The following is a 16,416-nucleotide window of genomic DNA, read 5'->3' on the forward strand; positions in this document are numbered from 1 at the left end:
CAGAGGTTTTCAAAGAACTTCATGGTGTGTTCACATTTTAAAAGAAAAGGGAGCCTCCCACTTCCTAAGCTTTCTGGACCTAACTGCTAAAGTAGTTTTATATTACAGACAGATTTGTTCCTTTACACAGCCCTTCCAGTCCCTCAGCCATTCGTTACTATGTTCACAAAGCTCTCACTTAAACATTTCTTTCCTTTAATTCTTTATGTTGACCGCCTCATAAAATTAAGAGATCTATCGTGAAATTCCATCAGCTTCTTCCATCACCTTTGATACAGCCCCTTTCCTGCTCACTGTGAATGGCCGTGAATAGGAATAGCATTTTACCTTCCACATCAAGAATTTTTTACATGCATCACTTAAGGTCCAGATTCTATAATCCTCATTGATGTTTTTAGTAGGGGGTAAAAAAAAGTCTTCAGATTATTTTTAGCAAAACTGGGCCTGGAGTTTTTATAGCCTTGTCTGAGAAAACCCCAAGCCTAGTAGGCAAGGTAGAATGTTATTTATTTGGGAGAAGAGAGAAGACAGAGAAAGCAGGTGAACATACGGCTTTTCATCCCAGCTACATCTGGGTCTGGTAGCATCCCTGGCAGAGGGATTCAAACCACTTCACAGAAATTCTCTTTCTGGGCCTGAACTGAAGCAGTTTGGCAGAGCTGGACACAAATGACCACAGTCCTCCTTGCCAAGATCCAGGCACCATCTGCTTGGTGGTTGTATGTGAACTTTTATCAACATCATTACATAGGCCTTAGCACAGTGCTTTCCAACATAGGATACTGCATAAAACAATCTACTGGGACAATCTACAGCAGGAAGAAAATATTTTTCTCTGTTGTTAACAAATAAAAAATAAAAAATTAAATAGTGCTAATTTCATCTTTGTATCATCCTGGTTTAAATTCTGGTTTTGTGTATGCTTTATAATGTACATAGTATATTAGTACAGTAGTCCAGGTATATCACCTATAAATAAAGAAATAAACATAGATTGGGGGTACCTGTTGAGAAAACCTGCACTGATAGGGGTGAATGATCAAAAACGATCGGGGAACACTGCCCTAGAGCTCTCCAGTAACTGCACTCAGGACTAAAGCAGCCTAGCAGATACAGCTCACCTAGCAGGGAGCTGAACATGTCCTCAAATCCTATAAGCTTCAGCTGATCTGCTTTAGGTTTTATATCAATATAAAAAGGAGCAATTTCCCCTTGTCCTTTAAGAAAACTGTCTTCTTGTAAGAACAGGACAGTGGTGGTATCAGTCAGAAGTCCTTCTGCATTGGTATGACACTTTCCATGTCACTAGAGAAATACATATAATTCAAGTCATATCTCACATATCACTAAGGTAGTACCACCTATTCATATACTTATATGCCTCTCTGGATTCAAAGAATAATGCACTATATTTACATGCCTTGACACTCCCATTTGAATTTTAATTTGTGTCACTTGCAAATCAAAAGGAGGTGTAAGAGCCTTGTGTTTTTCTCTAGCAGAAATAGGTTTCCAGAGCAGATACTCATTTTGCAGTCAGCCATGCAAATTATTAATCCTAAAAGCAAGACTGAGGCCGCAATGTGCGTCATGGCAGGAAAAAAGGGGAATGTCTTTTCACTATGAAAATCCTTTGTAGTTTATCCTGCAGCCACTTTGTCCTCCCTCCTGGACCTTACAACCACCGGAGATTTTGCTCACTCTTTGCAAACCCTAGCAAGCAAATTGGAACTCATGTTCTCCAGGAAGCATGGATTTTTCCTTTTGATCAAAGGATTTAATATTAGTTCCTCTTAGTCAGATCTGATACCAAACTTTCTGATGTTGTGACAATATGAAGCAAACAGGTTGTACTTTCAATAAACATCAAAAGGGATGTTTTCTAAGAAATTTTTGAAGCTACAGTTTGACACCAGTAACCTCTCCTAGGGTCTTTTCACTCCAGCCCAGCAGAAACCATTTGAGGCAGACTTAACTTTAAACTACGGTGATCAAATTATTCTTAGGCATTAGTGCAACACTACCCTGAAGTGCATGTTTTTGAAGTGAGATTAAGCATACTTCTTCTAGCCTAGGATTGCTCCAAGCAAATGACTTAACAGTGTAAGTATTGCAATGTCAAGTGATGCAGTCCATAATAAAACACAGAAATAACTGCGAAAGGATGAATATTGGCAAGTATAGTACAGAGTCCTTGAACACACAGCAAAAGAGGTACTTAAAACTCTGCTCAGAAAAAGCTCTTTTTTCTACTTGAGTTTAAAAACTTGCTTACTTTCTCCTCCCTCTTCTAAATTATAAACAAGGTAGCTAACAATGACTCTCTACAGCAGTAGTCAGAGAAAGAAAAACTTAAAATAGATCTTCGTGTCTCCTTTCTTTCGGAAGCATTCAAGATCTACCAGTATGTAGAACATTGAGTTCAGCTAGCCTCAATGAGGAAAAGAAAAGCAACAGCTACCCCAAAACTGCTTATAAAAACTGTAACATTTTTGTTTCTTTATAAAAATATCACTTGATTTTGGTCATCCTCCTGCCTCTAGAACCAAGGTCTGGCAAATAATGGACTACAGGGTACATGTCACAAAGTGAGTGAAGAACCAGACACAAGAAACACAATCCCCACTCCTGCCAATACAGGTGATTGAGAAAGAAGAATATTCCTCAAATGCTTGCTATAAAGAATTGGGCCCATTACTCGGGGCATTAGCCTCTAAAACTGCACTCATCTCTTCTATTAAGTAGCAAGAGCACAGATGCATTCACAATTCAGACACAATAAAATGCTAACACAAAACTCCATGTGGGGGCAGCTGACACTCCTGAAGTGCAACCTTCATCCAAAAACAAGACTGAAAAATCATGGGATAACCAAACCCACATGAACTATCAGATCTGAACTCAGATTTTGTTGAGCTGTATACTGCATTCCTGCCAGCTTTTTAATGCTGCGTTAGATGCTGTGGTGGGTGTGACAGTTCACATATTGTATGGAGCATCAGCTGTAGCAAACTGGGTGAGCAGTGTGGTCAAGAGCACCTGGCCATTATTTTCTTATGTTAGAAATACCACCTGTTATCTTTATGTGACACTATGAGGCAAGAACAGGCATAGTCTGGTTTCACATGACCTCACATCTCAACATCAAATGCTTTTTTCATCACAGGAGATGCTGTTGGAGCCTACAGGCTCTTCTAACTACAAATGTGCTGTCTAATAAGGATTGAACTCAAGGGAGACATCTTTCAGCAAGGGCAATTCAAAAAGCTGTCATCCCATGAACTATCTTCCCATAAGTTAGGTAAGGACTCAATATCTGGAAGACCTTTACCTTCTCATCCCACCAGAATGGACATGGGGCAGAGAAAAATTGCACAAAGCCTGGCTTACCAAGAAGCAAAATCTGATTAACTCCTGCCCCTGACTACTTGCAATCTTAACAAGAACAGTAGAGACATGGTATCCAGCAGAGCCCAGAGAATAAAAAAAAGGTGGTTTCATAATGACTAAGAACAAGATGTTAAAATGGGAAGTACTGGTAGAATCTATGTTAAGATATAAGAGAACGGTTCATTTTTATGACGGGAGAAGATTTTAGAAAAGCAAAATACAATTAGAGAAACTAAATGCTGCAGCACAGAAGGGCAGGTTAGAAAGAGGTTATAGTACAGATGAAAAGGATTCAGTAGACACTGAAAGCTTAAAAGTAAAGTTTTGAGCAGCTTTTGTTACACTTATTTCTTGTTCCTTTTCTGATTAAAGTATTGTGCTGATGGATTCTCCCGTTAGCTGCCCATTTCAGCTTAAAAAAAAGAATCCCATCACCCTTTTATCTTGGGAAGAAAGCTGACATTAGAGCAATTGGCAGTGCACTGCTCAATGTCAAGCTGCTCTAGGTCAGTACTCAGACCCCTTCTGAGTCAACCTTTCAGCAAAAAAAACTAAAGAAGAGGCACGGTTTTTATTTTAACATCTTGCTCACTCTCCTGCTATATATGTCCATAAAATGCTATGAAACGTTTCTGCTTCATCATATGACACAAGTGGCTGCTTTTAGAAAAAAACTAATGCTCAGTTAGTTTCTTTTCATTGATTCAGGGAGAAAGAGCCAGCAGCCCAAAATAAAAAACCAAAAAAAAAACCCCAAAAAACAAAAACAAACAAACAAAAAAAAAAAAAAAAACAAAAAAACCCCAAACCAAACAAAAAAAAAAAAAAAAAACCACAAAAAAAACCCCCAAACCAGCGTCACATTAACAGTGTCAAGTCCATTTCATATTTCTAGAACCATTTCATATTCAGTACCCACTTTGACAGTACCATCTCAAAAAATATCCATAGCTGACTATTTCACACTCATCTGTCCCCAGAAAGCAGTGAGGTGTCTGCACTACTATTTGCACTCAATATAGTTCAATGTATTTTGAATTTACCCAGGTCTAGTGGGATTAAAGGTTTTGGTACTGCTGGCTGAACTTGCATCCCTCTTAACCAGAAACAGCCATGGCTTGTACAGAAAGGCATTATTTCATTTTTTTTACCAGGACATGGAATTAGAACCAATTTTATGCTCAACAGACTATCAGAAAATACTGGGTTGATCATCCCATGGGATAATACCTGAATTTATTGGCCAAAATAAATCTTAAAAACCCATATTTAAAGTTTTTTTTTTCTCTAATTATCTGCTGAAATCAGGGACAATCTCTTATTCTGCAGAAAAATGAGAATTTTTCAAACAACTGACTTCTAGAACAGTCACTTTTTGGATAGCATAAAGCAGGTTACCTTTAGTGGAGATAGTGACATATGAGTACCTTTGAACAAGGAACTTTAAGACCTTACTTGGCAACTGTGCAATTTGTCAACAAAGAGTTGACCCTACACTCGAAAAGGCAGAGAACTACCACTAGAAGTAGGAGTGTATTCTTGCAAGGAAATGTTGTGAAGAAATATCATACTTTCTTATTTTTAGCCTTGGGAGGAAAAAATAAGAAAAAAGAGAAAAAGAAATAGCTAGAGAAAAAAACACAAGAAAGCTAAACAGCAAATCTCTTTAAATGTACTTGAGGTAAATATCAGGGAAAAAGATGATAAGTGCCAAAAAGTAGTCTTTGAAGATGAAACAATTTTGCAATGCTCACAAAGAAGTGAAGGAACAACCTTCTGATGCCCAGTCCATGAACTGAAAAACCATGCAGTAGACATTCTGATGTTCTTTCTTGCCAGGACACCTGTTACATGATCATCAGTTATTGCAGGTGTCTGCACCATAACCTAGCTGAGCCTCTTCCAGACCTGCATTTTTCTTCCATGTATCTATCCTTATGGTCTACAGAGGGTTGTGTTGGGATTCAGTTGCAAGGAAGCTCTTTATACCTCAAGAAGTGTCATGAACAGAGGCAACTACAAGCCCAGGCACTGCCTCCAGAGTATAGCACTGCTAATCTCACAAGTCTTTGGGTAGTGCCACATCAGACATCCCTAAGATAAGCAGTTTAATGCCTTGAACATAAAGGAGTCTCAGAGTAAGTCATTTGAGTAGAGATACAAGATTCATGGGCATACAACTCATTACCATAGAAGTGAGTGTGGAAACAACACCCCAATTATCAAGTCTGCCTGGGCCACTTTTCAGGACAAAGGGAGGGAGGGAGTTTCACCTTAACAGACCAGGCAGCCTTCTGCAAGCACACAGCTCTTTCCCACAAGCTGCACAGCCTTCTCCCCACTCCAAAAGTTGACATGGAAGATGCAAGTAGCAAGTCCTTCACATAACAGTCCAGCATTTAACTGGCCACTAAGCAGCTTGCTAGTTTATCTTAGCCAATCTAAAACAAAAGAAAAGAGTGCTGGAAGGGACCTCAGGAAGTCCTTCAGTACAAGGCCTCTATCCCCATTCAGCACACATACTGGGTGTCAGTCTGTTACAAAAGATATAACAGGTTAATGACACTTGTTCTTAGGTTTTCAGTGATGCATTTGTCTTCTGCACCACTGCACTGTCTGAGAGTTTCTATCATGTCTGATTCAATTATCCATCAATTTATACCCATTATTCCTCATATTTAGTTTTCAGAGCAGGTAAGGCAGATAATTCCCTTTCCTATAATAGCTCTTTTACTTACCCATATGGCCCTTTGGCTTAAAACCAGAATACTAAAAGGGAGCCAAGTTAATAGATTTTCTGCTTCTGTCCTTTCTCTTCATATTTAACTATGTGCTTCTCACCTGTGTTGGCAACCCAGACTCTCTCTTTTAAGTGGCAAAACAGCCTCATTTCAAGTCTTGTAGATTCCATTTGGATGTTTGCCTTTTCACAACAGCATGACACTGAGTCACATTAGTCTGGTGTTCACCTCCAACCACCAGTTCCTTTTCCACCTCGAAAGTTGTTCCCCTCCCTTTTCCACTTCTGCTGTTAGCCCTGCCTTCACACTGAGCATTCTCCTCTTGCACCATGTCATTGTGTTTCCTGAACCAGGCTATTTCAGGCTATCAGCAAGCTTAGAAATTCTCAGTTTGCTCTTCGGTGTACATGCAATCACTCACAGCTTCATGTTATCTAACGGTTTAATAAACAATCTCAAGAAGTCCAGCTCCATTCAGGAATGCACTTTCAGGTTCTTATTATTAAAAAAAAAAGTGAAATTAAATAAAAATAAAAGTAAAAATGTCCCATCAGAATATTTAAGCTTTTGACAGATCCTTATGCCACACATTTTTGGAGATGCTAGGCCACACCTATCCAATTCAAATCGAGACAAACAGGCATTTTCAGTAATAACAATTTTACTGAAAATACCTGATGGGGATTGGATGGTATCTATCCAATCAGATATTTCTTCATCCGCCTGCTTCGCCCCACTATATATTTTAATGTCTGTAAGATTTGTTGCAACAGATGTAGTGCAATGCAAAACACAACGTGAAACTCAGAGCCAGTGGGGACTGATGTTGGGACTGCAGAGATGGTTCCCACCCCAATAATTTGCCTCCAGTTCACTGCAGAAAACAAAGCAGTGAAGTCCTATGGAACACAGTGACCATGGGGGGCCTCCACAAGGATCAGCTGGTTCCTTGCTTACCACAACTGCTCCAAGCACCAAAAGCCCTCACACATTTGTTTCATACACAAGACACACTGAAGGTAATCTGAACCCAAAGAACTTGCAGGCCACCCATGAAACCAAGGTAATGACAAGACAGCACTATGTCCCAGTCACTCTGTGACTCCCAGGGCCACTCCACTGTGGCAGCAGCCAGGCTCTCCATGGCTGACAGGAGGGCTGGCTACCAACAGCCTGTAGGGACAGGGTACAGAGAATCCACAGCCACAGGGAAGTGGGCTGGAAGAATGGTTCAACTGAGCACTGACAAATTTCTTTCTGAATGCTTTTTTTGTGGAAGAGCCATTATGGAAAGTCATGGCTTTTGCCAAGGAGCTGCTGCCAGTGCCCCAGTGCCCCCACCATGCCTGACTGTCCTTGCCTGGCCCTGCTGGCCCAATGCTCCATGACAGCTCCCCAGGGCCATCAGTCCCCACCCCAGCTGGGCCAGACTCCAGCCTGGCACAGCCCGGCACAGTCCTGCCCTGCTATGGGCCCACATCCTGAGCCAGCCTCACCTGTCACCCCAGTGCCTGGGGCTGCCTCAGTGCCCTTGGCTGCAACTGCCCTGGCTGGGGTGGCAGGACAGCCCTGGCTGGGACAGACTCCAGGGACACAGTGGCAGAGGGCTGCTCTAGAGGTTGGACAATCTCTTAGACCATCTCTGATGTCAGTTTAAGTGTGAGTCATTACCCTATAGTACAGAAGCAGATGAAGAAAGGCCTTTTTTAAGAGGTCATTCTTTATTCATCAAATACAACCTCATCAAGTGGAAAGACCAAGATGTCATCTACCCTAAAATCCATTGCTCTTTTCCCAAGGGGGATGGTTTCTGATACACTTGAAGACGTATCCTTAAAAGAAAAAAATGAAACTACTTGCAACAATGTTAGCGCCATGAAAATAGCTACAGATCACTCAAATGCAGTCCAAATCTTAGAGCTTAATTTCTTTTAATCTCAGAGTCAGTGACAAGAGAGAACTAATGCAGATCTCCAAGTATAAACCTTCAAACATTGTATTTTTCTTCATCTCAAAACAACCACCAACTACATAAAAGGACAAGTTTATGAGTAAGGAATATCTACAACAGCCAAAAAATGAGAAAGACTTCAGTTTAAGGAGGTCTTCTCATTTAGCAATCCTTTTCAAAAATACAGTCCAGAAGGTCAGAAGCCCTTTGAAAGGCTAAATAAGAATTTATATCCACACATGAATTTGTATCGACAATGCAACATATCCAGCAAGACAGATGTAAGAGCATCCCGCATTCTTCAAGATGATCCTGGGAATCCCTTGCCCCAAACCAAAGGTGGTTCATTTTCAGTTGGCTGCTGCAGCACATGGTTTATGAACCACCACCCTGCCCTCTGGGTGTTTAAGTGTTTAAAACACCTGTGAATATGGCACTTGATAATGTGATTTAGTTGTGAACATTGTGGTGGTGCTGGGTTGACAATTGGACTTGATGATCTTAAAGGTCTTTTCCAACCTTAATGATTCTGTGAATCTGAATGTGTAAGTTTCAATACATGTAGCCTCCTCCAAGTAGTTTTCCTGGGCATGAACTGACAAGATTACCATTGTCTAAGTCAATAGGGTGCATCCAGCAGCAGACAGCACCATGACATCAATGGGAAGAGTCACACGCCCACAGCTACATGCTGACCCCTAGTACTGCACACCTACAGGTGCTCCCTACTCAGGAGTTAACCACCATCTACCTTTCCAAAAAATGCAGAGATGACTACGTGCACTGGATAGGCAGACTTTCCACTACAGTGAATTTTGTAAGTAACTTTAAAAAAAAGAAAAATATTCTCATTTTTTGCTTGAATTTAATCTTTCATACACACCCACCTCCCTGCCATATGTAATCAGAAATGAATCACAGTTATAACAGCAGCTGCTTTAAATCCTTTTCTGCTTTTTCTTCACTAGAAATAACACCTTCATTTGTGCCCACTGGTGGGCTCACAGTATCTTTTATGTCAGTCCAATAATCTTCCTTCCGACACGCAGTTAATTGCCCCCATCCATACAGACACATACACAGTATTCTTCCTCTGTGTATCCCTCTCCAACATGATTTTGGCATCCTTACAGTGTGCCTCATTGACTACATTTCAACTTGCCCAGTTTTCAGGTGCATAGTTACAGCTTTGTATTGCTTGCTGAAGAGAAGCTGCTTGGTTTTGTTTTTTGTCCTTAACAGCACGTATGGCTTGGCAATACAGGTCATGTGAATCCCTCATGTCATCCAAGAAAGCACAATCAAAAGCATATTTTCTATCATGTTACATGAATACCAGTTGTTTTCACAGAAAATAAGGACATAGTCCAAGAGTAATTTATACAGACACAAAATCAGCTGTGGAGCTTTCCAAGCCTATGATCCTGCAGTCTGTCAATCAAGGAACTCTGCCTTAATTTTTAAATTACCTTCTCAGGTATCAGTTCATTCATTTTCACACAGAGCCAGTGACCGGTTAACATCCTGTTCTTTAAAGAATATGAAGAGGGAGCTTGGATAAGCTCCTAGAAATAATGGCTTGCTACAAGGAACTGAGGTGTCAAATGATAGTATCCTCATGCATTTGTCTCAGCCATGCAATCCTTTTGAGTCCATCTGTTCTGTTTTCTAATAACATGCCCAATTTTTGGCAGTACTTGAAAGAATGAGGTATTTCAATGATAAGTACCTCTAGTCAGGATGTGTGACTGTATCCATGATTACCTTCCCTTTTAGAAATACAAGGTATTTCCAAACTACTAAATCCATCTACTCCAAAATTTTTGAAGCTTTAGCACAGGAGGGAAGCAAAACTCTTATATGAACACTAACATGTAAGAGACATTTCCAGTTTCTTTTAAATCTAGGGCATCCAGGACAACTTCCTGTGACCTAGCAGTCAATGCAGAGTTTGCAAGTCAACTCCACCATTAGCATCCTCATTAGACTGAGCAGAGGCTGATTTCCTCTCTAGGCTGACTTAAAGGTGTACAGACAGACATGGAAGCTGTTTGCTGTCCTGTTTCTGAGATGTGGACTAAAGGACATTAGCAGCTGTTGGAACTGATCTACTTTAAATGACCCCAAGAGTACCTACAAGGAGAAAACATTCATTTTATGCAGTAACAGATCTAGGAGCAAATATGCTTTTTCTCTGTAAAAGGCTAGGCAAGTGCCTATGGAGAAGACCTTAATCTGCTGTGCTTACAGACTTTCCTGTCTCAAGTACTGACTAGAACAGATTGTAAAAGCAGAGGAAAAAACTGTGCTGGTTCTTTTTTCCTGTAAAGTCTATCTAAATACCAGGTTATTCCCCAAATGCATGTTTAAGGCAGAGGTATGAGCAAAAGAGACAAGGGAACATGGCAAGATAGCTAAGCTGCACTAAATTTTTCAATCAATAAGGCTGTCATGTGCACTTTGCTCTCTTCAGTGACGATGGAAGCAGAAAAATGTGCTCTAAAGCCATTAAAACCTCCTGAGAAGCACATCTAGATTTTGTAAGATGTATGAGATATTATGCCTTTGCACAATTCACTTATTTAGCAAAACTTCAAGACTTTAAATCATCCTATAAAGGCTTTGCAAAGTAGTAATGTACATCTTTGAGATGTATTTATCATATCTCACTGAAAGTGTTGTGATACTGTCATTATAAGTAACTTCTACGTAGAATGCAAGAACAGATTATATAAATATGCATTTTCCCCCAATATTTTCCATGGTTATGCAAGTCAAAAGCAGCTAAGTTCTCTGATGACACAAATAAGAACAAAGCATATCAGCATCACTTTATCCACTTAGAGTCAGAAAATTTGGGCCAGATATTTCTGAAGCAGAATCTGACATAAGTGACTAAGTAGCATTCATACTTTTCTTACTCTAAAACTTTTAAATATTGACATCAATCTAGTAAGATGAAAGCCTTCAGATTCTATTCAGGATTTGAACCAAGAGCTCCTGCACTGTTAGGTGGTACCATGTATATGGCCCTCTTTTATGGCCCAGCCTGACCCAAGAGCTCTTCCTCCAGGCTCCTTGCTGTTAGAATGCTGACTTCCCATCTGACTGTCCATGCTCTTGGGAACAGAAATACTAGAAACTACTTTTAATATTTGCTTAAACTTCTTCAAGGTGACAAGATTGTTGAAATGGTCCTAGCAGCTTCTTCCTGAGAGTATTGTTATACAGCAACATGTTCTTCAAAGATGGCAACTTATGGCACATTGCTTCAGAGAAACACTCTTTTTCATAGAAGCTATTTTCACTGTCTAAATGCAACTTGAAGAGGATCTGCTATGCTCTTTCAGCAAGGAACATTCTTAATATTTTGTCCTTAGGTCTAGCCTTAAGAACATGGTTTGGAGGGCATAGAAAATGAAGGAAACAGTAGCACTAATTGCCTCAATCTTTGAGGACTTCAACCTTAACTTTTGCTTAGATTTCCCTGCTGTTGCTGCCACCCTAAAACATAACTCTAACATAGCATCCGAAGAGTAAGAAGTGCTCTTACATCTGAGGTCAAATTTTCTGGTTGCTGAACTACATGGATACAGGACACATCAGATCCTAGGAAGAAAACACCAGCTACCCCAAATCAGAAACATCTAGCTGAGCAATACCAGGATATTCTTACCTCCAAAGACCCCAAAAAAACCCAAGAGCAGAAGCAACAGTGCCTCTGTGTATTACACAACAGTTCCTGACAAGATTACTGAGCTTACAAGGGAAAGCACCAATCAGAGCCACCCCACTCCTAAAGAAAGGAAGAGCACACCAATTAAGTCTGAGGCAGGAGTGACCAGAAATGAGGGGCTTATCTTGAGTTACTGGCATATACTGGCTTGTAATAGTAGTTGCTTGCTCTCTCTCTCTCTCCTTTTCAATTATGCTTCTCCTATCCCAGTAGCAATTTGTTCTCTTATTCTTTCTGTCCTCTACAAGTAGGTCAAAAAGCTTGGATCCAGCATTTGATCATGGATGACATCTTTTTAAACACCATGCTAAACAACCATGGACCTGCTGTAGCCAGGTGCTCTTTGTGAAGGAAAAGCATTTCAGCAACTTTCCCAAGACCTCATACCCATTAACCACATCCCAGTACCTCAGAACTTATATTATTGCCTTGATGTTTATGACAGACATTTGTTTCCTGAACCTGATTTCATTAGAATTATACAGTGCTACAAATTACCAGTTTAAAAACCAGGGTATCAAATCAGACGGTTGAGAATTTTCTCACCCACTAAAAGAGTGATTTGCAAAATAGTTTAACAGGAAACAAAGTGGCAGCAAGCCATCTGTTCTAACCTCTATGTTAAAGTTAACAGCTATTTTGGATTTCAACAAAGGAAGTCACCTAAAGCTATTAACATTGTGGTGGTTTTTTTTCCCCCCCAGGGAATCTAAGCACCCACTATTTTTATTAAATGGAAAAGGAACAACAGGAAGTGGAGATCCCTGAAGAAGAGACAGAAAACAAAAAACCTGGGACAGAAACAGCACTGTGCTGCATAGCTATGCCAGTCACTTATCTCCTGGCACAGAAGATAAGCCAGACCTTTCCCAGTTTGTCAGAACCTGCCCACAAGCAAGGCAGCATCACCCCACACAGGTGCAGTGACTGACTGCAAACTGAGGACATACTCAACCATCTAACACACTGCCAGCAGCTTCCAGCACATCTGGGTCTTGAGTGTATTTCTGGGATGAAGTATCAGTTAGCCTGTCTGTGCTCAAGATTAATTCTAGGGATGGATGCAATGCTTTTTAAAGACCTAAGTTTAATATTCAGGCTGGGAAGGCAAAAGCAGTAGTAAGCAATCTATTAAAAAGAAAAAAGGGAAGTGATAGTATTTTCTACTTGTAGTTAAAAAGACCACAAGCTTTACAAGTGGCTCTTTATTTTTTCTATTGGGAGCTTTAGCTCACTCAATAACTAACTCAAACTTTTTGCTCCTCCACACACTCCCTTTCATGAAGGGGCAGTCTCCCAAACCAAAGAGCTTGACACTAGGTTTGACCCTGGTCTGATTTGAGAATTTATCTCCAGCATCAATGAGGCTGAAGTCTCATGAGATATTTGTCTCCTGGCATGAGATGATGTCAAGTACTTGCCCTAAGCAAACCTTGAGATTTTGACCAAAAGGCCATGCTCGAAACTCTAAAGTTTTGGTGCTAACCAAAGGTAATTTTTATCTTGGTCTCATGTAAACTTATTCCTTTTAATATCAGAACCTAGAAAGAAATGATCTTACATCCAACACATTTCAACTGAGAATACAGTTTTCTTGGTGCTCTAACCCTGTATTTCTTGCTTGTATTGCATAAGATGCTGAAAGGCATCCTGTCACTGCAAGGCACCTCAGTGGAGACCTTTTCCTCAACAAGTATAGATACAAACTTTTGTGTCAGAATGGTGTCCAATGAAGCAACAACAGTGCCAGCACAAGTACATTCAGCATGACTCTGATGATGGTATCTGCAAGGCCTAAAGCCAGTCAATGTACAAAGTAGATTTATAAGATCCCAGTTATATACAATGCAGTAGTTTCCACAAGTTGGAATTTGAGTAGTCAAAAATAAAAATATCACAGATAGTTCATGTTTCCCACATATCCAAGCATGACACTACCTGAACTTCTGCCAAACCAAATCACCATTCAATGAAGAGCATGCAGCATCTATCATCATCATCACAATCAACACAACTAAAGGGCAGAAGAAACCTTTTCTGCGTCTATTAGTGGGAGGAAATATTTACAGCAATATCTATACACCTTCCTCAAGGGACATCTTCATTGTTCCTGTCAACCATAAATCTGACTCCTTCAGCTCAAAGGAAATATGAATTCCTGAATTAACAGGTCATCCAATTCCTTTCCAAACCAGTATTAAAGCACTAATCCCAGTTTTGCCTGTGTTAAAAAGGATATTACTATAAAGCAATGATATGAAGGAATAAGCCATCAAAGGCAGATAAACTAAATGATAATCAATGCTGAAATATCATCAGATCATGAAGCTTATAGTCCAGAATGTCATCCTAGGTATGCTTATGAATAAGAACCTTCAATAGAACTCAGGAGTTTTTTTACAGAGGCACATAACAGTGATTTTTTAAGCATTTTACAAGGTTCAGCTATTTACAGAGGCAAACACAGCTCCTATTTGCACATTTGTCAGAAGCACAACTGAACTTTCTCTGGGCTCCAGTGCTAGCTCCACCTTCCTCCCGAACCATCCAAAGCTGCTTCCTCAGATAGGTTCCTGCCTACCTCACTGCACAAATTTCAGCACACTACACTGAGTGCAGCAGCACTCTTTGGCATTTACTTTTAACAGCCAAATGAAGGAATTAAACACTACTGAAAAAAAGAAAAGACAAGCAACCTTAGCACAGGCAATCACCCTATCCTATTCTGAGATGCACATGTTGAATTTCACATCCCAGCTTTTCATAACCATTACCCTGTTCTTGCAATGCCTTGCTACATGGTCAACTTGGCTGCCGAGGCCTGCAGATCTATTATATATGTTATAATGGCTCCCTCGGCAAACCAGGGTTCTAAGTTGCCACACAAGCCACTCCACGGAGATCTCCGTGCCGTGCACTGCTGCTGTAGGTCGCGCTGTGTCATTTCACCACTCTCTTGGTATTTCCTCTGGCCAAAAGCCACGCAAGGAGGGTTAAGTTTAGGGACGGCTGCATAGAAAACCTTGCAGCCAGGGGGAATCCCAGTCCCAATCCCAGAGCCCTAGTGCACAGCGTAGGGCAGGTGACCCGCGGCTTTCCCCAGCCGTGAGTGGGGACGAGGAGCCAGCCGCACACCGGAGCGGAGCCACGGCGGGGCCCGGACACCCACCCTGCTCGGGGCAGCGCCTGTCCTCATCCCGCGGGGCGCCCTGCGCTGCCGGCGCTCGGGGCACGGCCACAGCCCCGCCGGGAGGGGATGCCTGTGACTAAGCACACGCGGCCTCTCCTCTCCCTCCCGCTCACCGCCTCGGCCGGGCTCTCCAGCACCGGCGCGCCCGGCCCCGGGCACCAGCGGCCGAACAGCGGGGCCGCTCCCGGGAAGGGGCCGGGCAGGCAGGGGGCACCGGCCGTGCTCCCCCCGCGAGGCCCGGTGCCGGGCAGCAGCCCAAGCAGCAGCCGGGCCCGTGTACGGGTTTCTCTCCCGTGGCTGCGCCGCTCCGCGCACCCCCCGCTGCATCCCCACGGCCTCCCGGGCCCGCCGCCCCCGGCCCCGGCAGCCCGCTCTCCTCGTACCGCTGCCATCCTTGAAATGAGGGGGTGGGACGTCTCGCAGCGACCGCGTCCATCCCCCCCTCTCGGCTTCCTCCTCCTCCTCCTCCTCCATAGGGCCGGGGCCGCCCGGGACGGCGCTGCCGCCGCAGACCTGCCGCTGCCGCCGCCGCTCCGCCGGGGTGGCCGCCGCCCGGGGAGCGCGGCGCCGGGCCGCCCTGCTCCGCGGGCTCGACACCGCCAGGCGCCCCTGGTCTTCCTCGTCGTCGTCCTCGTCCTGGGAAGAGGCGGCGGAGCGGGAGTCGGCCGAGGTGCTGTAGAAGGGGTTCCCGCTGCTGTCCTGGCCCGACTCCCCGAAGACGTCGTCGGAGATCTGCAGGCTCTCGTAGCGGGATCGGGCCGCCTCCAGCAGCGATAGCGCCTTCCTGCGCGCCGGCCCGCCGCCGCCCTCCGCCATCATCTCGGCCGCCGCCAGCAGCCGCCCGCGCTCCCCTCGGCCCGGCTCGGCCGGGTCCTGCGGCCGCAGGCAGCAGCCCAGCAGCAGGAGCGGCTCGGGCACGGCGGCGGGCAGGCAGCGAGTAGGGGAAGCCTCACCGCCGCCGCCACCGGGGCTGAGCCCTGCCTCCCGCTCCCGCCCGCACCACCCGCCCCTGTGTGTGTGCAGGGACATGGGGGGAAGGAGCCAGCTCAACATCTCCAAGTACCACATCCAGCCAATTGCCGCGGCACTCCGCGCTCGGGAGGTGGGGTTATATGGGCGCCGCGGGCCAGCGCGGGCCGCCCCCCGCCCGCCCCCCGCCCGCCTCCGCTCCGCCCATTTAAAACCACAGCGCCGGCTGCCGCGGGACCGTCGCTGCGCCCCGACGCCGGGAGGGGGTCTCTAAGCCCAGCGCCGCTCCAGCTCCCCGTCCTGGCCCCGATCCTGGCTCTCGGTGCCGGCCCCCATCCCGGCCTCTGGTCCCGGCCCCCGATCCCGGCCCCCGATCCTGGCCGGAGCTGTTCGCCGCCGCGGTGCTGAAGCGGCGCAGGACAGAGGCAGGAGCGCTGGC

General features: G+C 43.8%; 1 protein-coding gene across 1 annotated transcript in view; it reads right to left on the reverse strand.

The window, feature by feature from the left end:
* PGBD5 (piggyBac transposable element derived 5) overlaps positions 1-16,101 on the reverse strand; it is a 68,142-nt gene extending 52,041 nt beyond the window's left edge. The window contains exon 1 of the mRNA XM_077175605.1: positions 15,392-16,101. Within this exon, the coding sequence (XP_077031720.1) occupies positions 15,392-16,076 (685 nt within the window). The 5' untranslated portion in view covers positions 16,077-16,101. The remainder of the gene's footprint in view (positions 1-15,391) is intronic.
* Between the last annotated feature and the right edge of the window lie 315 nt (positions 16,102-16,416).

The sequence above is a fragment of the Agelaius phoeniceus genome, chromosome 3 (assembly GCF_051311805.1).
Source record: "Agelaius phoeniceus isolate bAgePho1 chromosome 3, bAgePho1.hap1, whole genome shotgun sequence".
Classification (NCBI taxonomy): Eukaryota; Metazoa; Chordata; class Aves; order Passeriformes; family Icteridae; genus Agelaius; species Agelaius phoeniceus.